The sequence below is a fragment of the Vulpes vulpes genome, chromosome 8 (genome assembly GCF_048418805.1).
Source record: "Vulpes vulpes isolate BD-2025 chromosome 8, VulVul3, whole genome shotgun sequence".
NCBI lineage: Eukaryota > Metazoa > Chordata > Mammalia > Carnivora > Canidae > Vulpes > Vulpes vulpes.
This window is the reverse complement of record NC_132787.1, coordinates 38,222,625-38,247,288: the sequence shown is the minus strand read 5'-3', so window position 1 is coordinate 38,247,288 and position 24,664 is coordinate 38,222,625. Positions and strand designations below refer to the sequence as shown.

Below are 24,664 nucleotides of genomic sequence, written 5' to 3'. Positions count from 1 at the left end.
CTTCTAATTCTCACCCCCACCCCTCTTATTTTGCTCCCACAGCAGAGAGGCAGAGCAGGGCAGGAGTAAGAAAGAGAAAGGGAAATGTTTACTCCAATATCACCCCAGGGGTTTTCTCTCCCAATCGGGCTCCAGGCTCGGCCTGACATAATATGGCCTTTCTATTACTGGACAAGTGCTAGGTTTGAGTTGAGTGGACCTAAGGGAACAGCTTTGTCTACCAGGCACCTGCCTTACCCCCAGGACATTCTGTGGTAGCATCCACCCCACCAGGAGAGGCCCAACCATCCATTGTGGTCACAAAAGGGACTCTACTGCCCCTGTTCATTATAAACACAGACATTTTGTCAAAGCATGTCTGACTGGGCCCAGGAGGTAGCAGGGTGGTGAAGCAACAAGGCTCATTCCTTCCCATTCTACAGAATTCATCCATTTACAATGTGTACTGAGTGCTCCAAAGAGCCAGGCACTGAGGACACAGCCCTGAATGAACACAAAAGGTCACTGCCTCCTGGACCTACAGTCTAGTGGGGGAGAAGATGTTGAACAAGTAACTGTTGAGACATTGTGTGGGGACTATAGAGCAGGGGAGGAGGCAGCAGAGGAAAGGAACAACCAAGAGAATAAATGGAATGAAAAAAAGCCAGAACCAGAAGAATCCTCACAAACCAGCTCCTCTTCTCCCTTCTCCCTAAATTCCAGAACTCAAGGGACATGGAGAGGAAGCATTACTGGCCAGGAGTGGTATTATATCCGTTTCCTGGGGCTGCCAGAACCTACCACAGAGGGGGGTGTGGGGTTGAAGAGGGTGCTAAACAGCAGGAACATATTGTGTCATGGCCCCAGGGGCCAGAAGTCTGAGATGAAGATGTGAGCAGGGCTGGTTCTTATGGACATTGTGACGGACAGCGTCTCAGCCTCTCCCCCAGCCTCTGGTGGTCTGTGGTCCATCACTGCTGCTCCTTGGTCTGTAGGTGGTGTTCTCCCTGTGTCTTCACAATGTCTTCCCTTTGTCCGTGTCTCTTTCTCTTCACAGGGCCTTCATGAGTGTGTGTGTGTGTGTGTGTGTGTGTGTGTGTGTGTGTGTGTGAGAGAGAGAGAGAGAGAGAGAGAGAAATATATGCTAAAAAAATTTACCATTTCAAGACGCCTGGGTAGCTCAGTGGTTGAGCATCTGCCTTCGGCTTAGGTCATGATCCCAGGGTCCTGAGACCAAGTCCCACGTGGGGTTCCCCGCAGGGAGACTATCTCTCCCTCTACCTGTGTCCCTGCCTCTCTCTGTGTTTTTCATAAATAAAAAAATAAAATCTTAAAAAAAAAATTTACCATTTCAACCATTTTGAAGCATAGAGTTCAGTGTCATTAGGCACATTCACAATGTTGGGCAACCATCACTACCATCCATCCCAGAACTTTTGCATCTTCCCGAACTGAAACTCTGTCTGCATTAAACACTAACTCCCCATTCCCCACTCCCCTGGCCCCTGGGAGCCCCACTCTGTGGGCTGTCTCCATGGGTCTGACTGTTCTAGGTGCCTCATAAGTGGAATCGTATAATGTTTGTCCTTTTGTGTCTGGCTGATTGCACTTAGCATGACATCTTTCAAATTCATCCATATCAGGATGCCTGGGTGGCTCAGCAATTGAGCAGCTGCCTTGGGCTCAGGTCATGATCCCGGGGTCCTGGAATCAAATGCTGCATTGGACTCCCTGCAGGGAGCCTGCTTTTCCCTCTGCCTATGTCTCTGCCTCTCTGTGTGCGTCTCTCATGAATAAATAAAATCATAAAAAAAAAAAAAAAAGATTCATCCAAATCTGCATGGCATTCTTTTTAGGACAACACAATCATAGTGGATTAGGCCACACTCTGCTCTAGTATCATCTTATTTTAACTTGACTGATTAATTGGCCTTATTGCCAATTGCAGTCACATTCTGAGGTACCTCAACATATGACTTGAAGGGGGGGAACAATCAACCCATAGTAGGTATGCACTGACCAAGACAGAGATGGGGAATACAGAACAGGCATCTCTGACGGGCAGAGTGGGAGGGGCGGATGAGCAAGGTCTTTGTTTTGTTGACCTCTAACCCTCTATACTCCCTACTGGGGCCAGTTCCCTGGCTCATTTCCCCAGGCTGGCTGACTCACTACACAGGAAGGGATGGTCAGGAACAGCTGGCTGGTGAGCCAGGGACCTCTCACCTCTGGCCAGGCCTAGCAGGGCCTCCTGGGGAGTCCCACACACCAGCCCTCCCCGCTCTGGGTCCCACCTGGATGGCGGGTTGACCACTTAACCCTCAGAGGGAGGCCAAGGAGGCCCCTTTCTCCCTTGACAATGTCCTTATCCAGGGGCCCAGCTGTCCTAGCCCAGAGGCTTCTGCTGCAAGTCACATGCATCCACACATATTAAGCACTCCCTTCCTTTTCAACAAATATGTATTAATACCCACTGAAGGCCTGGTATAGGCCCTAGAGGTAGAATGGCAAATAAAAGGAACAGCTATTTTCCCTGTGAAGTTTACATTCAAGTGGAAGGAGACAAAGACAACAAATCAACCGTAGACTGAGGCAGGTGGTGAGGAGGGTGATGGAGGTAACAAAGCAGGGGAGGAGGGAACAGGTGGGCTGGGCTGGGCTGAGTCATTTGTAAAGTTGAGAAGCCATCCACTAGCAGAGATCCAAAAGAAGGAAGGATCCTGGGCATGAGATCCAGGCCCAGGCCTAGGGAAGAGCAAGTGCCCAGGCCCCAGGAGGAGTGCACCTGTTGACTCTTGAAACAGCCCAGAGTCTGGGGAGTGGAGACCTAGGGTGTTGGGAGAAGTACTCCATACTCTGTGGGCCTTCAGGAATTGGGTTTTACCCTGAGGATGTAGGGATGAAAAAGCAATAAGAGCAAACTGTCCCATGCCTTCAGGGAACTTCCAGTCTAGGTTTGGAAGTGGAGCATTCCCCAGACTTGAAATACATGCTAAATGGGCTTGGAAGCAAGCTTGCCTTGAGAGGCTGGAATGCGGTCTGCCCAGCGGGTGGGGGGGGCGGGTGGAGTATGGGAAACACCGCAGGTCTCAATTTAGAAGCCTGGTTTTCAGTGTCATTGTTGGTTTAAGACTCTTTGTTCAGAAGGGGGTTGTGGGGGTTGTTTGTTCATTTTAAGTTTAAATTGGGAGGGAAAGTGCAGTAATCTCTGGGTTAACCACTTTGGCCTCGGAAAGCTAGCTACTCCAGCCACAGCTAACCCTATGCCATGCAAGGCAGGACACAGCATGTGTGTCTGTGTGCGTGCATGCACACGCACGCATGCACGGGACAGCGTACAACACCCTCCCCAGCCAGCCCCTTGGGCCCAAAAGGAAATGGTATCTTCCTCTCATCATCTTCCCTTGTCCTCTCCAGCTTTGGTTTCCTGGGACTCTTCCTTTCTGCTGGAGGGAGAGACAGGGCAGGTACATGAGATGGAGGAAGGAGCTGGGGAGACACTTTTGGGCGTGTGTGTGCAAAAAGAAACAGATGTGTACAAGCAAACAAGGTGATTGGGAGAGAGGAGTGTGGGCAGAGTCCTGGCAATGCTGTATGACCAGAGCACATTCTTGCGACGCCACGAATTTGGGAAAACAACTAGCAGATCTGGACAAGTTCATTTGGAGGGGGGAGCTGTGGCATGGCCCAGGGCCAGAGCTAAAAATAAGGAAGTATTTCCATGCTGAGTAAAAGCATTAGCATCTGTAGGTTCGTGTGGCATGGAGAGGAGTTTTGTCTGCCACCAGGCACTGTGAGGCCAGAGAAGAGGGGAGGGCTGGGCCCAGGGTGGGGGCTGCAACAGTGAGCAGGACAGTGCTTCCCCCCAAGGGGAAAGAGAGTGCTCCCACTGAGAAGATTCTGGAGGCTGGCCCTAGGTCAGCACCCTGTACTCCCCAGTAGCCAGAGGGAGTGCAACAGTTAAGGAACCCAGAAGGTGTGGCCTGGAGCAGGAGAGAAGGGAGGCAGAATTTCTTGGACTTTACTATGTGTGGGATATTTTCTGTAGGGTCCCACAGTGATCCCAAAATGTAGGTGAGGGGGTGAGCTCACACAGGCTGACTCCTGGGTCATCGAGAGGGATCCCCAAAGTCCCCATCCCTCAGAGAAGCCACGCCGCATGGAAGTGAAATTGGAACCCACCAGGGTCCCATCATGCCCTCAACCCACCTTTCATGCAGGAAGCAGGGAACCTCAACTTTGGAAAAAGTGGGAGAGCAGTGGTGGGCACCACTCCCCTGGAGTACCCAGGGAAAGATCCTTGTTATAATATTTATGTTAATAGTATAATTTTATTTATTTATTTATTTGGAGTTCGATTTGCCAACATATAGTATATCAGCCAGTGCGTATTAACAGCTGTCCTTTTTTTGTGTAGGTTTACTGTTGCCAGGCACTGGGCTCAATGTTTTGCATGTGCTATTGATTTAACCCTCAGAGCAACTCTATGAGATTAAGTGCTCTCATTACTCCCTTTTTACAGATAAGGAGACAGGCTCAGAGAGGCAATGGAACTTGCCCAAAATTGCACAGCGTGTATGTGGCAGAGCCAGGACTCCAGCCAGATCTGTCAGACTTCAGAGCCAGTGTGTAACGTGAGAAACTAATGCTGTTACGACCTGTCCTGATACAGAAATATCTCCGAGATATACAGTAGTAGTTTTCCATTGTTGCTGTGACAAATTACTACAGATTTAAACACACGTTATTCTTTTGCATTTTCTAGAGGTCAGAAGTCTGATATATGGGTTTCACTGGGCTGAAAATCAAGGAGCCAGCAGGGCAGCATTCCTATTTCTGGGAGCTTTCAGGGAGAATTTGTTCCTTTGCTTTTTCCAGCTGCTAGAGGCCACCCTCATTCCTTGGCTGGTGGTTCCTTTCCTTCAGCATTAAAGCCAGCACTGTCCGGTCTTCCTGACATTTTGTCACATCTCCCTCAGACCACAGCCAGGACCACAGCTCTGATTTTAAGGATCCACGTGATGGATGGGGTGCACTTGTATAATTGAGGATAAGCTCCCCATCTCAAAGCTCTTAACCTTAATCACACCTACAAAGTCCCTTTTGCCATGTAAAGTCACACATGCGTGGGTTCTGGGGATTTGGACGTGGACATTTGAGGGAGGAGGCATTATTCTGCCTACTGCATATGATAAAGATGGAAAAAGGCAGGGATGCCTAGGTGGCCCAGCAGTTGAGCATCTGCCTTCGGGTCAGGGCCTGGTCCCACATCAGGCTCCCTGTGAGGAGTCTGCTTCTCCCTCTTCCTGTGTCTCTGCCTCTCTCTGTGTCTCAAATAAATAAATAAATAGATAGACAGATAGATAATCTTAAAAAAAAAAAAAAAAAAAAAGATGGGAAAAGGCAAATGCTCCAATAGCAAGGTGCCAAAAAATGGTGGGGAAAGGGAGTGAGTAATAATACATATCACTATTTGCATTTTAAAAAGCCATAAAAACCAGTAGTGGTTATTGGGGAAGGACTAGAATGGAAGGGGATGGAGTGGTCGGATGGAGATGTATTTTGTCATTACGGAAGTGTTCAAATATACACTAAAGTATGGAAAGAACTATAATGAACCCATATGCCCATCACCGTCCATCAATAATTACCACCATTTTCCCATTCTTACATCATTTGCTTTCCCTCACTTTTGGGGAAGGGGCTGCTGAGATGTTTAAAGCAAGCCCTAGACACCAGATTATTCTAGCCTTAAAATTTTTCAGGATGAATCTCTAAGAGAGAGGATTTTTCAAAAATATACCGCAACACCATCATCCTCCTAAAAAAATTAACAATATTTCCTTAATACCAATATTTCCTTAGTCAATATTTAAATATCCCCAATCGCCTACAAATTATTTTCTTTTTCTTTTTTTTTTCTTTTTTTTTTTTTTAGTAATTGATCTGATTGAAGGAGGATTCCAACCAGGTCCACATGTTGCCCTTGGTTGATATGACTCCTTAATCTTTTTCTTTTTAATCAAAGGATTTGTTTTTTAGATTTTTATTTATTTATTCATGAGAGACACAGAAAGAGAGGCAGAGACATAGGCAGAGGGAGAAGCAGGCTCCCTGCGGGGAGCCCAACACCAGACTCATGGATTCCAGGACCCCGGGATCATGACCTGGGCCAAAGGCAGACACTCAACCGCTGAACCCACCGAGGTGTCCCAATATGACTCCTTAATCTTAATCTAGAACAATTTCCAGAAGGGACACTTCTCTCTCTCTATTCTTTTGTATTTTTTTTCAATCATGTAAATGTTAAATTTTAGATGTTAAATCATCTAAAGTAAAATTTAGAGGGAAATACCAACCTAGTGCTCTGTGGAGTTAGCTCAAGCAGTGGGGACTCAAGGGTAAAGGAGATGGTTGGGGGGGGCAAAGGACCCCCAAAGTTCCAGGTGGTAGATGGAGTCAGGGAACCCAGGAGTCTGGCATTCTGGCGGGTTTCCTTGCTTGCTCGGTAGAGGTGGGGGTGGAGGGACACCAACTACACTCTAGCCTGGAGTAACCTGAGGAAAGCCCCTAAAGCCAAAGATGATACAATCATTCTAAATATGCATGGTGGTGAGAAACCACAGGAAGTCCACCATCCACCAAACTCAGCCAAGTGTTGTACCAAAGCATACCCAGACTGGGCAACTGTGGAGACAGGCAAAGCATGAAGCATAGACACAGCCAAATGAAACTGGAACTCAGACAAATGAGTTCAGGTCCTCACTGGCCACCAGCCACCTGCACTGTCCTATGAAACTTGCCTGTGGACTTTGAGGAACCACAGTTGGGGGGGCAGGAGAGTGGGTAGTAATATATTTTAGCATTTGTGTGCATTTATATAAAGGACCCATAAAATCTAACTGAGAGTCAAATGAGATCCTGGATGTGGAAGGAAGAGTGGCAATTTCCCCAGTTAATATTGCTCAACAGCCAGATCTCCAAATCCCACTCCTCCCCAGTTCCCCATATTATTTCTGACCCAACAGAGGGATTGCTGCAGGATGAATAAGAGTTTGCCATGAATAGGAAAGTTATTAGAGACAAAGGAAATGAATGACAGGGTCAAAGGCAACTGGACGGGAAGGAGGCAAGCAAATTCAGAGAATTAAAAGGAATGCAAAACACTAAATCACTGTGGGATCTTGGACTGGATACTGGAACAGGAAATGGACATTAGTGGAAAAATTGGTGAGATCAGAATAAAATCTGCAGTTCAGTTAATAGTGCTATATTCATATTAAGGTCTTCGTTTTGACAAATATCCTATGGTCATGTAAGAGGTTAACATTAGGGGGAAGCTGTACTATTTTGGCAATGTAAACTCAAAGTCACTCTGGAATTTAAAAAAAAAAAAGCTATTAAGAAAGAGAAAGGAAAAAAAAGTAGGGCAAAATGGCTAGAGCGTATAAGGTACTAGAAGTAGGGAAATGGGTGAGAGACATCAACACAGCCAGATTGCTGGGGGGCCTCCTATATCATGCAGTGGTATCCAGACTTTACAGTCTGCAGGCAGTGGCTCTGTGGCAACATTCTCCCACTCTGAACCCTTCACACAGGCCCCAGATGGACACTTGTGAAAGCTTCTTACTGCCAGGTTCACCTTAACTATAATTCACCTGTCCATACCTGCCTGAACCCACATACTAAGGTCCCATGTCTTACACACACACACATACACTGCCACTCCAGGAAGAGCCTGTGTCCAGCCTCTGATCCTCCTCCTGAATCTAGAACTACCACTCAGAACAGAAGTCAGCAGCCATCCCCGCTCAGTATGGTAGAGAAAAAGCAGTAAGTCTCCTAGCTCCACAGCTGTGGCAAGGGAGGTTCAGAAAGACAGGCCAAGGTGCAAATACCACCAGTGGTCATCCCCTAAGACGCAGAAAGTCAGCTTACTCTGAGGCATGAGGCACGTTCAAGATGAGGCCACCATGAGGTGTCACATGCAGCCCCTTCACCCTCCTTTCCTGTGGAGAGGCAGGTTAGCACATGTCCCCTGGAGCTGGGCTGCCTGAGTTCAAATCCTGCCTCTGCTGCAGTTAATTAACCAACTCGTGCCTCAGTTTACCTGTTTGTAAAATAAAAATCGTGACTATCAACCTTATGGGGCCATCTGTGAGCTAAATGAGTTTATATAGCAGGTAGAAGAACCCCTGGCACATCATATGTGCCCACCCAAGTGTTATTCTTTGGACTATTTTTTCACTGAGTATCCCTGGAGTACCTACAGTGGGTACCACAGGAGCTGATAATCTAGTTGGGGAGATTTTTTTTTTTTAAGATGCATGAAGTGTGATATGATCATGCAGGACAATGTCTGAATAGTCTAGTGGATGATTCAGAAAGAAATCTCTTTTTTTTTTTAAGATTTTATTTATTTATTCAAAGAGACAGAGAGAGAGAGAGAGAGAGGCAGAGACACAGGCAGAGGGAGAAGCAGGCTCCATGCAGAGAGCCTGACGTGGGACTCGATCCAGGGTCTCCAGGATCAAGCCCTGGGCTGCAGGCAGCGCTAAACCGCTGCGCCACCAGGGCTGCCCCAGAAAGAGATCTCTACAAGAGTACAGGAAGGGGGCAGAGCAGACTGAGGTGACCAAGAGTACCAGGGAATGGGGGGGCCCCACTGTCCTCAAAGCCCAATCAGCTGCATCCAGGGGAGGAGAGGAGGATGGGCCTGGGCCTGGAGCTGGGAGCTGGGGCTGAGGATGGTGGAAGTGGGAAATTAGACGTAGATGCATAGATGCAGGAGCACACACAGTACCCCAGATGTGTAACTATCCATCAGCTAAGACAAGAGGGCAATGGACTTTTGTGATGATTTTAGAACTGGAGCATTTGCTTTGCATACGTTCAATCAATACATATTTATCAAGCACCTACTGTGTGTCAGGCACTGTTCAAGTAACGTGGGACACATCTGCAAACAGGGCAGTCCAAACCACCCACTCCAGTAGAGTTTAAATTCCAGCAGGAGGAAGCAGACCCTAGATGGTAAAAGTCTCCCCTGTGTTAGAAGATGAAAGTGCTAAGGAAAATGGTGTAAATGCAAAGGGAGTTGGGAGGTTTGGGAGCAGGAAACATGAGCAGGAAAGAAGAAAGCAAAGCTTTAGGAGTAAGACAAAAATATATTAAATATTCATTACCTCCAACTCCTTCCCACTCCCTAGTCTCTAAACAGGACAGATCCTGAGAAATACTTGACGCTTTACTGAGCTGTGAGAGTGGAATTAGAGTATACAAACTGGAAATGCCAAGTGAGGGCTCCACCATTCCATAGGGACAGAAGGCTTGGACAGAAAGGGAGGAAGAAGCTGGGGCAGGGAACAAAGGCAGGGGTGGCTGTCACAGAAAGGGAGCTTGCAGAAAGATTCATTCAGAAAGGGTTTTTAATATTTATTTATTTATTTATTTATGATTTTATTTATTTATTTGAGAGACAGCATGCACACAAGCAGGGTGGAGGGGCAGTGAGAGAGGGAGAAGCAGACTCCCTGCTGAGCAGGGATTCCCAAAGCAGGGCTCGATCCCAGGACCCTAAGATCACACACAACCAGAGCCAACTGAACCACCCAGGCGCTCCCACGAAGGGTTTTTAGAATGGCGTTCTCTGGCCTGCAAGCTGTCTCTTCTCATCCAGCGCCCCATGGCATCTTCATGAACTGCCCACTATACATGGGTGATCCCACGTTGACTATTCGTGTTTAATGCAGTGGAAAGGTACGGCTGGAGTAGAGCAACCCAGGGCAGCCCAAGCCCAGAGACAGTGCAAGGCAATGGGTGGAGCAATGTGTGCAGAGTGGACAAGTGAAGACAGGGGGTCAGGACAAGGGTAGGACAGCTGTTTGGGCTTAGGAAGAGTTCTGAGGGCCTGGCCTACAGGGGGGAGGAATGAAGGCTGAGAAACCCACTGGGAGCTGGAAGCAGAAGGCCTGAAGCCTTGATCTTTGGCTGTAAGTCACTATCTCCTGCTTTACGCTTGCTTCCTTATCTCTAAATTGGACAACTCTGCAGTCACGGCCAGGAGTGGTACAAGAGATACTTCACATTCATGAAGCAGGTATGGGACTGGAGGGAGAAGCGGTCACAGGTGATGTGAATTTTGGAGCTAGTGGGTGAAAAGCATAGCTTCTGGAGCAGAGAGGCCCTCAAACTCATGAACTCTGATCTGGATATTTATTTTGAAATTCCAATTGCTTCTGTAACAAGTTACCACACATTTAGTGGCTTAACATAACACATTATTTTACAGTCCTGAAGGCCTGAAGTCTAAAATGAGTTGTTCTGGGGCACCTGGGGCGCTCAGCCAGTTAAGCATCTGCCTTCAGCTCAGGTCATGATCCCCAGGTCCTGGGATTGAGCCCCACTTGGGGCTCCCTGCTTGGAGGGAGCCTGCTTCTCCCTCTCCCTCTGCTGCTCCCACTGCTTGTGCTAGTTTTCATACTCTCTCTCTCTTTCTCTCTCTCTTTCTCTCTCTCTCTAGTCAAATAAATAAAATCTTTAAATGAGTTGTTCCGGGATCCCTGGGTGGCGCAGCGGTTTGGTGCCTGCCTTTGGCCCAGGGCGTGATCCTGGAGACCCGGGATCAAATCCCACGTGGGGCTCCTGGTGCATGGAGCCTGCTTCTCCCTCTGCCTGTGTCTCTGCCTCTCTCTCTGTGTGTGACTATCATAAATAAATAAAAATTAAAAATAAATAAATAAATGAGTTGTTCCTTCAGGTAGCTTTAGGAGAAAATCAGGTTCCTTGTTGCTGCCAGCTTCTGGAAGCAGCTGCCTGCATTCCTTGGCACATGGCCGCATATGACTCAGACCTCTGCTTCTACCTTCACATTTCCTTCTCTACCTCTGACCTACCTGTCTCTTCTCACAAGGACTCCCAGGATCACACCTGCCCCACCTGCATAATCCAGGATAACCCCTCTATCTCACAATCCTTAACTTGATCACATGCATGAAATGCCCTCTGGTGTACAAGGTGACATCCTCACACATTTGGGGGATTGGGATGTGAAGGGCCATTAAAGGAGAACTGCCTAATAGGCCCTCGGATAACACGATGAGTTTAGAGAGAGGCAGCTCCAAAGAGAAATGATGAGAGGGAGGGAGTGCTCACGGAGAGCTGAGAGGAGAGCAGATGGCAGGGAGCAAAGCTTGAGGAAGGCCCACTCCTCCAGTTTTTCCACACACGTTTGGGGGAGCGGATGCGGGGGGTCGGGTGGGTGCTGACCCGCCAGCAAGGGATTGGCTGCTTCGGAGAACACAGTTCATCAGGTAAAGTATACTTTAGAGGAGCTCACCACCAAAAGGAGAACACACAAGAGAACATGATGAAACTCAAGAGTCACACGTGAGGGAGATTCAAACAAGGTAATCCACGGAGGAAAAGACTGGGGCGTTCAAGGAAGGCTTCATGAAGGGACGGCGTTTGAGCTTAGTAAGAGAAGCAGGGAAGAAGTTTCTAGAAGTGAAGGGAGTGAACCAACGTGGTACAGCACTGGGAAGGTGGAGGGAGAACTGTCTAGAAAGAAGGGATGGTCAGCAGGGTAAAATGCTGCAGCAGCAGGAGCAGGGAGAAAGCGAACCCCCAGAATGACCCGTGGTGGGGTGGCCAGGAGGGCGTTGGGGGCCAGTGAGAGTGCGGGTCCTGCGGTTGCCTCCCGCGGCTGGAGGGATGAGCGCTCCCGGGGAGATGGGTGTGGCATTAGCCCGCCTGGCCCCCGACGGTTCAAATCTTACCACCAGGGGGCGCACAAAAGCCAAAGTGGACCTGCAGCCTGAATCCGGGTTTTTCCAGAAACAGGATGCCCTGAGGGAAGGGAGGGACCGTTCCCCACTCCCAGCACCACAAAGTCTGGAAGCCCTCTCTGCCTCCATGTGATCTCTGACTCAGGGGCTTACCCAGATTTTCCCCTTCCAGCTAAAGCAAACCATATTTTTTCCATCTCTCCCCTTCCTGGTTGTCTGTAGAACTAACTGCCTGTAATAAACACACTTTGGCTCAGAGGCACCATAGATCGTCAGAATGGAGGGGACCCTGCCATCTCCTAATCCAAAATAAAATGCTCGTTCTACAGATGAGGAGCTTGATGCCCAGAGAGAGGAAGCGACATGTCCAAAATAAACCCATGGGTCGGATCAAGAATTCAGATCTCCACACTCACATTATAGGGACTCCCTTGACTGCTTGTGATTTGGAATTTAACTATAGCCCCCTCCATTATTTCTGGAGTAAATAGGAACAGTAATAGTAACAATAGCTAACATTTCTAGCACACCTGTGTGTCAGGCACTGTACTAAGCCGTCTCAGTGGATTACCTCATTCAATATGCACATTACCCTAAGAAGTAGTTTCTGTCATAAGCTTAAATATTTACTGAACTCCTCTCACCTATGTTGGTGAAAGGGCAGGGTGGGAGGAGTAGAGGAGAGAAGAATATAAAAAGATAAAATCCTCTTTCCTTAGATTCTAGATAGGTGGCCTCTGCCTGAGAGCAGCACAATGGGACATTGTCTGATTTCTCTACCACTCCCACACGCTGCCCTGCCCCCACCATCCTCAGTGGACACTAGATTAGGGTGACAAAGCATTACCAAAATTCCTCCACTTGGCCACCCTTGGTATTATGCAACACGGAGGGGAACCCTGGTCTCTCTGCTTCTCCTTACTCATCACAGTAGGCTCCCAAGAAGCGTTAGAACACGTGAATGGAGTTCCCCAGAATCCAGCTCCTGCTGTTCTGGCTGGGATCTCTCCTCCCCACCAACCCCTGCCCACACACACACACACACACACACACACACACACAGACACACACACTGTCCTCTCTTCTGGTTTGGCTGCACTCTCTAGCCTACACCCCCTCACCCCATCCTCTTCACTTTGTCTCTCACCTGACCCATTTTAGAGCCTCCTAACTACTCTCCACATGTCCTCACCTCACCTTTTGTGTCCCATGCTCCCCTCACACTACTCAGTTGTAGGGCCCCTGACATCACCTGACACCTGTCACCTTCCATGTAATCCCTCAAAGCTCTGTGCCAAGGTCTGGACAAACAATCATCCTTATCCAAGGGGCTTGCCACCTGCACCTCCTGCCCTCCCCCCACGCAACTACCTAAAATACAGGTGGCCATCAACCTAAATCACACAGCGGATGGAACTCGCTCCCTACCTGGACCACTCAGGGGCCCCAGACCTCAGAGTGCAACGTGTGCGAGGGGAGGCTCCCCGTCGTGTCATCAGCTGGGTCTCCACCTCTACTTCCCACGGACCTCCCCCAACTATGAGCTCCAGCCCCAAGCTTTGCCCAAGATTCTCCTGTGAAGCAACTTTTCCTTTGGCTCAGCAGCATCACTTCCCAACGTGTGCCAGAGGCCCCTCCTTTGAGCTCCCTCAGCCCCAGCTCTATCTCTGTGACCCCAAACAGTACTCTCTCCCATTGTCTGGCTGCCTGAATCCCTCCACCAGTGGACACCCAGCTCCTGCCCCTAATGATGCCCTTTATGAACAGATGCTGAACAATGTTTTTGAATGAATCAATGAGACAACTGAGAGTGGTCATAAACATTAATATAAGAGCCACAAAGTGTGACACCCTCCATTTCTGGTGGGTGAAATTTGAGTTATGTTCTTTTTTTTGCTTCTTGGTATTTTCTGATGTTTCTTGCTTTTGTAAAGGAAACTTCATTTTGGAAAAAATAAAAAAGATACAAAGGGGCTTGGGGACTTCAAAAGAAGAGGGAATCGTTTCATCCTTTGGTGAGAAACAGGAAAGGAATGTTTGAGGAACCTCATAGTTTCTACGACTGAAGAGGGTAGGGCCAGGCAGCCAGAGGGCACACACCACATGCCACACGCCAGGGCTAGGCCACGCAGAGTTGGGGAGCTGAGAAGGGCGGCGTGGTCCAGGTAGAGCAGTGCTGAGCACGGACACAAGACAAGGAACAGAACGCAAGATGGGCAGTTTCACCTTGGGTCACTGAACACCGGGGAGTCACAGAAAGCTGTTGAGCTGAGGAGAGCCGAGCCCAGAACTCAGCATCCAGAGGTCTAGAGCTCAGCATCGGGCGGGAGGCCAAGGGGCAAGAGGGAGGGTGCTGTGGAGTAGGGCAAGAACAGAAGCCCGGCTACAGACCGGCTACAGACCTCTCTCCTCTCGGGCTCGGGAACCCCAAGGCCCCCGAGCTCTCCAGGACCACCCGACACTCTCAGCCCTACTGCTGTTCGGTAATCACATCTGAAAAATCACTCCTACAAGCCTCCAACCCCTCTTCCCACCGGCCTGCCCGCTGCTAGTTCCTGCTCCCCCGCACGTGCGGAGCCAGGGCGGGCTCCGAGAAGGCAAGTGCGCAAGGAGCCGCCTCAAGGAGGAACGAGGCCCGGCGGCCCTTCAGATGGGCCCCGGGCACGAAGAGTCCCCACCCTGCGGCCAGCCTGAGCGGGGGGGCTGGGCCCGGGGACCCCAAGGGACTCTCCCAACGTGGGGGGCTCGGGCGGGACGCCCAGCATCCGCAAGGCCAGCACGGAAGAGCTCTCAGGTGAAAGCGGGGGGAGGGGAGCCTGGAGCGACGGGACGGTTGGGAGGAGGGGGTCGGCCGGCGGCGGGGGAACGGGCCGTGCGGGGCGGGGGGCGCGGCTCGCGGTGCCGGGGAAGCGGGCGGGGGCGGGGCGGGGGCGGGGCGGGGGCGGGGGCCGGGGCGGGGCAGGTGGGGCCGGGCCGGGCGGGGTCCGCGGCTCATGCGCACCGCGGCCGCGCAGCGAGGAGGGGCACTTTTTAAAAGTGCAGCCCCGAGGCCCGCCCGCAGCCGCCGCCGCCTCGGCCCCGAGTGGAGCCGCTCGTCCCGGCCGCGTCCCCGGTCCCACGCCAGCCCGCGCCATGCCGGTCAAGGGAGGCACCAAGTGCATCAAGTACCTGCTCTTCGGCTTTAACTTCGTCTTCTGGGTGAGCGAGGGCGAGCGGCCGGCGCGCGCTCCTCGGCGCCACCTGTCCGTCGGGGACCCTGGCCGCGCCGGGGGGCGCCGGGCGGGGGGACTCGGGGCGCCGCGGCCGCAGCTGCGCCCTCCCCCGGGGCCGGGGTGGCGGGGCGGGGCGGGCAGGGGGCGCGGGGGCGCGGGCAGGGGGCGCGGGGCCCCGACCCCGTCCCGCGGAGGCTTTGCGTGGGGTCCGCGGCTGCCCCCTCGCCTCCCAGCCCCTCCGAGTGCAGCAGGGGAAGGCGGCGGGAGAAGCGGAGCCCCTCCCGGGGGGCGGGCAGGACGGCTCGTGGTCTGGGCGGGGTCCCGCGAGGGGGCGATGCGGGCGCTCGGAGGACCTAAGTGGGGCGGGGAGGGCGCAGCCCAGAGCTGATGGCACTTCTGCATGGACCGAGGCCTGGGACCCCCTCGACGGTCGAGGCGGTGCTTGCCGGCCGGGTTCTGAGCCGCCGTGAGAAAGTCGGAACTCCCTCGAAACTACCTGAAAGACTAGCTTGTCTGGATTTTTTTTTTTCCCCCAAAGGCGATAAGTATCTGAAGCGGAGAGAGCTCAGAGTTGGGGAGAGGCGAGGCAGCTGCCCGGTGGCGCTTTTAGTCCTGTGTTTCTCCTTTTCCGGGGGAAGATCAGGTGCCCTCGGCCCACTGGCAGCCCGGGCCCTCCCGCCTCCCGGACACCCCCAAGCCCGCCCACCCAGTGGCGAGGCGGGGCCTGGGAGAGTGGCAGTTCACCTGGAGAGGACGCCAAGCCAGGCCGGGAGCTGCCCGACTCCCACTGCTGGCCGTGCTCACCCCTCTCTGCAAATGCAAAGTCTGATGGAGGCAGCGCCAAAGGGGATGCCCCCTCCGCGCCTTCTCTTGGGGGGATTAAGAGACCACCCTGAGACAGAAAGAAGCAAGGAATAGGGGACCTGTGTGTCCTGAGTCTGAGGGCCACATCCCCTGCACACAGATGGACAGTGTTTGTTCCTCTGCAGTCAGGAAGGAGTTTGGAAAGGCAGCCCAGCCCCTATGCCACCAGGGAGATGGCTCTAGAAACGGGCATGCCACCAGAGCCTTGTAACAAAAACTATATGGTACTTACTCCCCTGGCGCTGGTCACTGGGGTCCCCAGGAACCTTGGAGCAAACCTCTTGAGATTTTAATTCTCTCTCAGGAGCTGCCAGTAAGAGACTGACCTGCCCTTGCAAGAGTCACCATACACAACCCATGTTCTAGTGAGGATGGCACATAGATGTGCCCCTGCCCAACACTTGGCCTGTTTTAAGGAACCCACCCACCCCTACCTTGCCTCAGCAGTGGGCATTCTTTCCTCCTGGTGTTTCCACCAGCAGCCAGCCAGCCAGCTCGCTCCCAGGCTTGGCTTCCTCCTCTCACCAACCTCTGGCACCAGAAAAGAATGTGAGAAGGCGGATAAGCCCCACCCCACCCCTGTCCTTTGGGGAGTCTTCTTCCTCTCTCCTCCCCAGCACAATCTCACCCACCAGTCTGTTGCATCGTCCTCATCTATCTGCCTAGGCTGCATCAGGATTTCAGGCAGGGAAGGAACCACAGACTCCCAGAGACCCTCATACCCAACCCCCCACCCCCATCTGCCCTGTGGCACAGGCAGGAGTCTGTTGGGAAGTTCCAGGGCTCCTCTGGTGTCTGCTCAGTCTTTTATAGTCTCCAGACTACCACCCCACCCATATTCAAAGCTACCCCTGCCTGGGCTAGGCGCTGCTGGTCAGCTATGTCATCTGAAACGGACATGACTGAATCTGGAAATGTTTGGGTCCAGAATTAGGAATGACTTTAGTGATCATCCAGTCCGCCCCTCATATCCACAGTGAGGAAACAGAGAACCACAGAGGGGCCCAGGATCACAGAGACTGACCGAACCAATACCACCACGCCCGGGTCCCACACTTGAGTCCCGCCCTTTTTGGTCTCCATTGTGAAATCAAAAAGGGGACCTGGTAATGGGCTGGTGTTGGGGGAGGAAGCTACGTTTTTCTGAAGTAACGATTGTTCAGTAGTCCTGTGTCAAGGTCCTTGTAGAAATGATAGAATAAAGGAGATAAGGATCCACTTGTGCAGCATTTTACAGTCTGCAAAGGCCTTTTTCAAGTCCCATGATACAAGCCAGAGCTAGAACCATTATCCCCATGGTGACCAGGAAACTAATCCCCAGAGAGGTAAAGTGACTTATCCAGGGACACGTGGCAGGATAGCATCAGAAGTTTGAAGGGAGGTCTTACTAGCTTAAAGTCCAGTGTACTTCCCCTTCCAGCCTGCTGCCGTGGTCAGCTGGGTAGACACAAGCTCTCAAAAATATCTTTAAAGGGAACCTGGTTGGATTGTTATGATGGCACCAGTTACCTTTTTCTCCCAAGACCAGGAATTTATACACTTGGCATTTGGGATCTGATGTGGGCCTTGAAAAACAGGAGTTGTGGGATCCCTGGGTGGCGCAGCGGTTTGGCGCCTGCCTTTGGCCCAGGGCGCGATCCTGGAGACTCAGGATCGAATCCCACGTCAGGCTCCCGGTGCATGGAGCCTGCTTCTCCCTCTGCCTGTATCTCTGCCTCTCTCTCTCTCTCACTGTGTGCCTATCATAAATAAATAAAATAAAATTAAAAAAAAAAAAAAAAGAAAAACAGGAGTTGTGAGGCCAGTGGCTCATGAACAAAGGATGCTGAGTTGGGTGGCCTAGCAGGACCCAGAGAGAAGCCTACCTCAGTGGTAGTGGGATGATCAGGATGGAAAGATGGTATACCTCTGCCCCAGCCCTGGCCTCAGCCCTATGGGACCCTGGGTGACAGCTAAACCTACCCTCTCTGGCTTCCCCAAGTAGGGCCTCTGATGCTCACAGCCAGACCAGCAACCAATATATTCATCCAACATCCCCACAACTCTAACTTCCTGGCTCTCCGTTGTTTCTATATTTTCTTCTAGACTGCCCTACCTACTCCACTGCCCCCGCCCCCACTCCCAAAAAACACAGTGGAAATCTGGACAAGAACCTGAGTATTGGTCTACCTCTGTCCTCTTGTCACTTGAACACCTTGTGGAGGTGGTTTGTATGCTCCAGATCTCAGTTTGCTGATCTGTAAAACCAACGGGTTGAAACAAATGGTCGCAAACCGTCCCTTTCGGGACTTTGCCACACAACCCAAAATCTGAGTCAGGAGATGGGAATGCACAGGGGTTGTTACCGAGACTTGTCCTCAGAGCCTGGCATCATTGGGCCTTTACCTCCAGGGCCTGATTCTTGGTCTCTCTCCTGTGAACTTCACATTTCCCTCTGTCGCCCTGGGTGGGGCTGCTCTGGATGCAGTCTCCCCATCACCAGGCTGGAGCTGGTGTCTACCCCATGGAGCTGCTGTGGGTTAAATGACAGAGTGTGTGTGATGCCCTTGGCACAGTAGCCTCTCCCCAGACACCATAAACTTCCAGCTGTGGCCGATGTTACTCCACAGCTGGAAGTACATTTAGGCAGTGGGGAGGGTGGGAGCACTTCCCAGAGGAGGGTAGAAATTGAAACCAGGGATGTAGGCAGGAATCCACACTCCACACACATCCCCCTACCCCTTACTTTGCTCCTCTTCCTGAATCGCTGCCAGCCTCATGATCCCCACCCTACCTCCGGGATTCCCACTTCAGGACACCCTCTCCATTTTATGTGTGGTACCATGTTTTGACAGTGGGGCAGCCCCACTTATGAAAATAAGCCACAGTGCAGAGAGACCCTAAGACCTCAGGCTCTGGGGTCAGGGCAGGGGATGTCCCCAGGGAAGTGGCAGGGGCTGCTTTCTCCAGAAGCTCTTGGCCTTGGTGGTTGGGCTGAGCCAGCAGTTGGGACTGTTGCCTAAAATGGCTCTCCACCTTTAGCACACAGACAGCAGGAGCCCTGGTAAAGCTGGCCGTGTTTGTACTGAGGCCGGCAGGTCTGGGGACAGGTGGGGTGAGGCGAGACCAGGTGTCTACATCTGCTAAGGAAAATAGGACTGCTCCCCTCCCCAGAATCTTGATGGCTTGCTCCTCACTTTGTTCTGTAATGGTTGTCAACAACAAAGCTCTGACTCCTGATTTTGTGGGGTGGGGGGGTTCCTCACTCTACCCCTTTCCTTTCAGAGTGGCCCATGGCACCATTCCGGACCTTACTCTTCTGTACTCAAAGGAAGAGGCCCTGGCATTTGAAACCACTTTAGTAAGCAGCCCCACAGAGGGCCTTCCTTGCCAGAGCACCCAACTCAGCTAAATGAGTCGGTCTGTGGCTTCAGACCTCAGTCGGCCTCCGCACACCCTTCCGTATTAGATGTGAATCTTCTCTGTTAGACACAGAGCTGTGTGTCCCATGTTTGACTTGTGTGTTTGTTTTCCGGTACGATTCAATTTTATAAGGAGGTGTGGCTTTGGGTCGCACCGTTTGGAATTTCATAATTACACTGTGAACCTGCAAAAGCACCTTTTCTTCTAGAAAACAGGAGCCTTAACTGTTCTTTCCTGGGTATGGGTGCATCTGACTGTGGGTCAGGATAAGGGACCTGAGGCCATGGGTGATCATGGCCTCTGTGGCCTTAGACAAGGAGGATTCTCAATAGACCTGTGTCCGTCCAGCCAGGAAGAGAGTGATGTTTGAGGAGGTGCGTGCTTTTGTTCTGCGTTCCCCGCTCCCCAGGTAGGGGGGGGGTCAGTGGGACTGCTGTTGCCCCCCCCCCCCCCCCAGGTCTTTTCCACCACAGAGGTGCAGAAGCAGTCTTTTCCATCTCTTCCATACTTCCTTGTTCCAGGGTTTTGAAACTTTGGGTAAGAGCCTGTTGGCCCCATGTTCTCAATTCCTCGGAAATGTCCTCTGCAACGGACAGATGGAATTCAGGAGACCAGAAGGGCTAATCTTAACATACTTTTTTTTTTTTTTTTTAAATTTATGGTTTTGAAGTCTGACTGCAGATCACTTGCCTGTTGCATTCTGTGGAAAAAGTAATGCTGGTCCCGGGACATTTTCATTTTCCATCAAGTGATGGCATGCAGCTGTGGAAAGCAGTATCCTGTCTCCAGATGAGATAATTTTATAATAATTACATCCATCCGGTAATTCCAGCTCCCCCCCTCTACTGCCTCAACCACCTCCACCACCCCGATAAAGTCCTTAGTTCTGAATAGGTTTTTAAGTACTGTGTGCCATAGTCCTAGACTCATGGACCTTAACTTACTTTTTAAGGGAATTCCACAAAATCAGTAAGACCTGCCTCCAGAAAAATGATATGCCTTTTTTTTTTTTTTTTTGGCTTTTTTCTGAAGGCCAATGAACACCTCATATTAGTTTTTCTCTCTTGGTCTCCAGGCAGCCTCTTCTCTGTTCTGAATCCCGTGTTTCAGCCATGAGCAGTGGGGTTGCCTCGCCACTACCCAGAGACTGGGGGTGATTTGAGAAAAGCTAAGTTCCCTGATGATCAAGAGCAGCCTAGCCTGGAGAGCTAGCCTCCCCACCCATACTTGCTCTGACTCTCAGCTTAATCATTGCCCAAGGAGTGGCTTTGACTCTCGATTAATTTAATGAGTGTTCTGTATTTCCAGTCCACATGAAGAATCTGACTTTATGAGCTTCTAGCTAAGTTTTGCTTCTTGGATTAGGGTTTTCCCATAGCTTGGGTGATTTGTTTTTGTTTAGGAAGAACTGAGTTCTGACTTTCCCTCCGCCTCTTTCCCTACCAAATAGAGGCTAAAATCAGCCAACCTCTCCTGGCCTTCCCCTTGAGGACTTTAGAAAGGGAGGGGGAGGGTGCGGATTGTTGAGGGATTTGGGCTCCTGAGGAGATGATATTCAGTTTGATTGAGTAGCAGAGTAGCAGGGGTAGGTGAAGCCCTCTGATGGAGAGGGTGCCTGGATTCATTTGATCCTAGCAAAGATCCCTGGGTAGAGAGGTATGAGGACTATTGATTTGGAGAAAAATCAGATATCTCGGTTTTTTGGTTTTTGTTTTTGAAGATCTGTATTTATTTATTTATTTGAGAGAGAGAGGGAGAGCCAGTGAGAGAGAACATGAGCTCTGGGAGGGATAAGCAGGCTCCCTACTGGGAGCCGGATGCAGGCCCCTTAACCGACTAAGCCACCCAGGTGCCCCAGAAATCTGGGTTTTAAAGGTCCTTCTTGTTCAGTCCACATCCCGGGCATTGTACAGGGATGCTGAAACAGTGACTTTTGCTGGCTCTGTTAGGAAAGTCAGCCTTCAAAGCTTAATCATGTTACTATTATGTTCAGTGTGTATTCCAGGCTCCAGTGAACACCTCTCAGGCCAGGGAGGCCAATGGCTTGTGACTTCTAAGCTCCCGCCTCCAAATTGCTTGAGACACAGCCCCTTCCTTCTGCCCCCACTATGAGCTGCATGTCAGTGTCCAAGAATAAAGACAACACAACACATGGATCATAGCAGGAAATCCTTGACTGGGGCTTAAAAATACAATAAAAGTAATCAGACAGTAAAACTGTCTGATTATTCAAAACAGGTTCCTATAGCATTCTAGCTTTATCTTTAAACCCACATTGATTGAATCAATAGCATGATAAATGATAAAACTGATTTATTAAAACTTTAAATAGATCAGCAAAATCCTACTTGTGAACTCATTGCTTTGCAAGTCAATAGAAATTTGGTGTTTTTTAAAAACGATAGTGTGCTGTAGACTGTAATGTTTGTATTCCCCCCAAAATTCAAGTGTTAAATCCTGCAACCCAGGGTGATGGTATTTGGAGCTGGAGCCTTTGGGATGATTAGGTCATGAGGATGGAGCTCTCATGGATGGCTTTAGTGCCCTTACAAAAGAAGAGGCCCCAGGGAGCACCCTCCTCCCTTCCACCATGTGAAATTATAGCACGAAGACAGCCCTCTGTGACCCAGGAAGCATCTCCTCACCAAACACCAAGTCTGTTGGTACCTCAATCTCAAATTTTCCAGTCTCCAGAACGGTGAAAAATAATTTTTTGTTGTTAAGCCGCCCCATTGATGGTAGTTGCTAATAGCAGCCGAAATGGACTAAGACAGTTATTTACAGGTTCAAATCCATATCACCTTTTCCCGTCTAGGTGAGCAGTTGCAGTGTGCTGGTTTTCATTAGCTCACATCAGTGCCCCCCCCCCCACCTCACCCCCACACAGTGGGCAGCAAGCCCCCTGATCCCCGCAGCAGCCCTGCTCTGGGAGCAGAATATGCAGTCCAGAGACAAGAATCCCTTCCCACTAAGACTCTATCTCCTGCTCACCCTGATGCAATGTGAATGCTTCATGTTCCTTCTCATGATACGGGGCTATGGATTTAAATCTGTTACTTTTGTGCTCAAGCTTTCTAAAGCTTCCTTTCTGCCAACCTGAGAACATCTTCTGGTCCTACTTTCCCCACTCCCACCGTATTCTAGCTCTGACTCCCTAAGACAGATAATCCCTAAGAGACCTAGAAAGCTTATTTCAAACAAATTAGCTCCTCTCCTAGTGCTGAGGAGGACCCACCTGTTAGTATGACAAGCTGGCATTATCCTCTGGGGGCAGGTGGCTCCCAGGACTCTATAGCCAGGGCTCTAACACAGGCTTATGGTCATGCCCTTCACTGGCAGGATGGTGCTATGGGGAAAGGGCAGGAAGGTGCTATGGGTTCTGGGCTTCCCCTTGGGGCCATTCCTACAGGGGACACGAGGACGGTGGCCATTGGGCAGCCAGACTTGCACCAGTAGCTAAGATGGGATGAGAAGAAATGTTAAGTTACTCTGGGGAATCTGTTTCCCAGAGTGTCCACACTGACTTTCTGGCCAATGCAACAAGGGTGTGGATGAGGTTCTTGGGCCAGAGGCCAGCAGGAAGAAATGCATTTTCAGTCTGTCTCTGTCTGTCTGTCTGTCTCTCTCTCTCAACCTCTCTCAACTCTCTCAACTCTGTCTATCATGCAGCTGGGCTCAGAGAGAGACCAGGGTCAGGTTACACCTCCAGGCCAGGTGGCCATTGCAGGTGCCTTCCCATCCTGAGAAGGTAGAGCCCTCTGCTATTCCAGGTGGGCTCTCCTGGGACCTTTGAGAATAGAAGGTACAGTTTTGAAATGAGATCAGATATGGCCGGGAAGGAGACAGGACAAAAGTACAAAATTCTGACTCTGAAATTAACGACACTGATCAAAAAAACAGTTTAGCAGAGAGAAACTGGGCTTTACAATCATACTGTCCGGGGTTCAAGTTCTTGCTCAGCTGTTTATTTGCTATGTGATCTCAGATGAGCTGCTGCTGTGTCCAAGTCTTCCCATCTAAAAGATGGAAGTAAATATTGCCTACTTGGTGGGTCTATTGTGAAAAAGAGTACAAGTGAAATGCTGCAGGCAGGGTGTGGGACATAGCAAGTATCAAAGTGCTAGCTGCCCAGGAGCACACAGTTAACCCTCGAACAGTGCACCAATCCCCACTCACTCAAAAATCTCTTTATAACTTCTGACTTCCCAAAAACTTAACTACTGATAGCCTACTGTTGACCAGAAGCCTTACCAATAACATAAACTGTCAATTAACACATACTCTGTATGCTGTATTATATGCTACATTTTTACAATAAAGCAATCCAGAGAAAAATGTTATTAAGAAAATCATAAGAGAAAACACATTTACAGGACTGTACTAAATTTATCCCCAAAATCTTCATATAAGTTGAAACCCGCCTTGTGCAAATGGCAGCTATAATTAAGAGACCTGAAATGAAGACAGAGATCATGGCAAAGGGATACGATAGATTATAGGTTGGACACAGCAGTTGGGAGACCTCAGCTCTTGCCCCTCCCCTGGCTTTGTGCTCAGAACACCCCATGATGGAGAAGGAGGGCCATTGAACTGAGCCGTGCTGGCTTTGCCTGTTGCGAACACTGCCAATCCACACACCACATGGCATTGCTTAAAAGGTATAAACAAAGGGGCATCTCCCACCACTCAGGGCCATGCAAGCAAGTGGTAACCAATCCCACAGATGGAATGAAAGCTAGCTGGTCCACATGGCTAAAGTGTATAAACAAAAGAGATAGAGAAAGCGTGTGTGTGTGTGTGTGTGTGTGTGTGTGTGTGTGTGTGTGTGTGTGTAATCGCCAGGCATCTTAGGCATACACAATGGAAAACAAATGTGTGGTATTCTGGAATTTAAAGGAAAACATCCCCAAAACAATCCCCCACATCAGATGATTTTGGTTAAGATCAGAATGCCTGTTTTCAGCAGAAAACAGATTTATGGGCTGGCTGATGTGTGCTCCATGTCTGGCAAGCAGGCCATGGAAACTTGCAATGAGTTTTCTTGTTTAGAAAGAGGTTATCTTGGGCAGAGGCCCTCCCTCTGGATCCTTCATCCCCAAACTACTTAATTCTAACATACCATATTAGCTAAAACTTTTCTCCTCTCTTGGTCAGAATAAGGGCTCTGGTTTTTAAATGATGCTGACTTTGTCTTTGGAAGGGAGGATTTCTCAACTCTTGAACTTGTTCAGACCAGGTCGCGGCCTCATTACCATAAAGGTGTGCTGAAAAAAAGCTTACAAGGCCCTTCATCCCTTGCCACACCCCAGAGAGGGGACCTCGCTAGCTCCCTTCCACCAAGAATGTGACAGGCAGTCAAATAACTGACCTCTGTGTGGCCAGTGCTATGCATGTGACAGAAGGAGAGAGTTGATGGCTAAG

At 50.3% G+C, this 24,664-nt stretch overlaps 1 protein-coding gene across 1 annotated transcript in view; it reads left to right on the top strand.

The window, feature by feature from the left end:
* The first annotated feature begins 14,742 nt into the window (after nt 1-14,742).
* CD9 (CD9 molecule) overlaps nt 14,743-24,664 on the top strand; it is a 33,216-nt gene continuing 23,294 nt past the window's right edge. Inside the window, exon 1 of the mRNA XM_025995371.2 lies at nt 14,743-14,963. Coding sequence (XP_025851156.1) covers nt 14,898-14,963 — 66 coding nt within the window. The 5' untranslated portion in view covers nt 14,743-14,897. The remainder of the gene's footprint in view (nt 14,964-24,664) is intronic.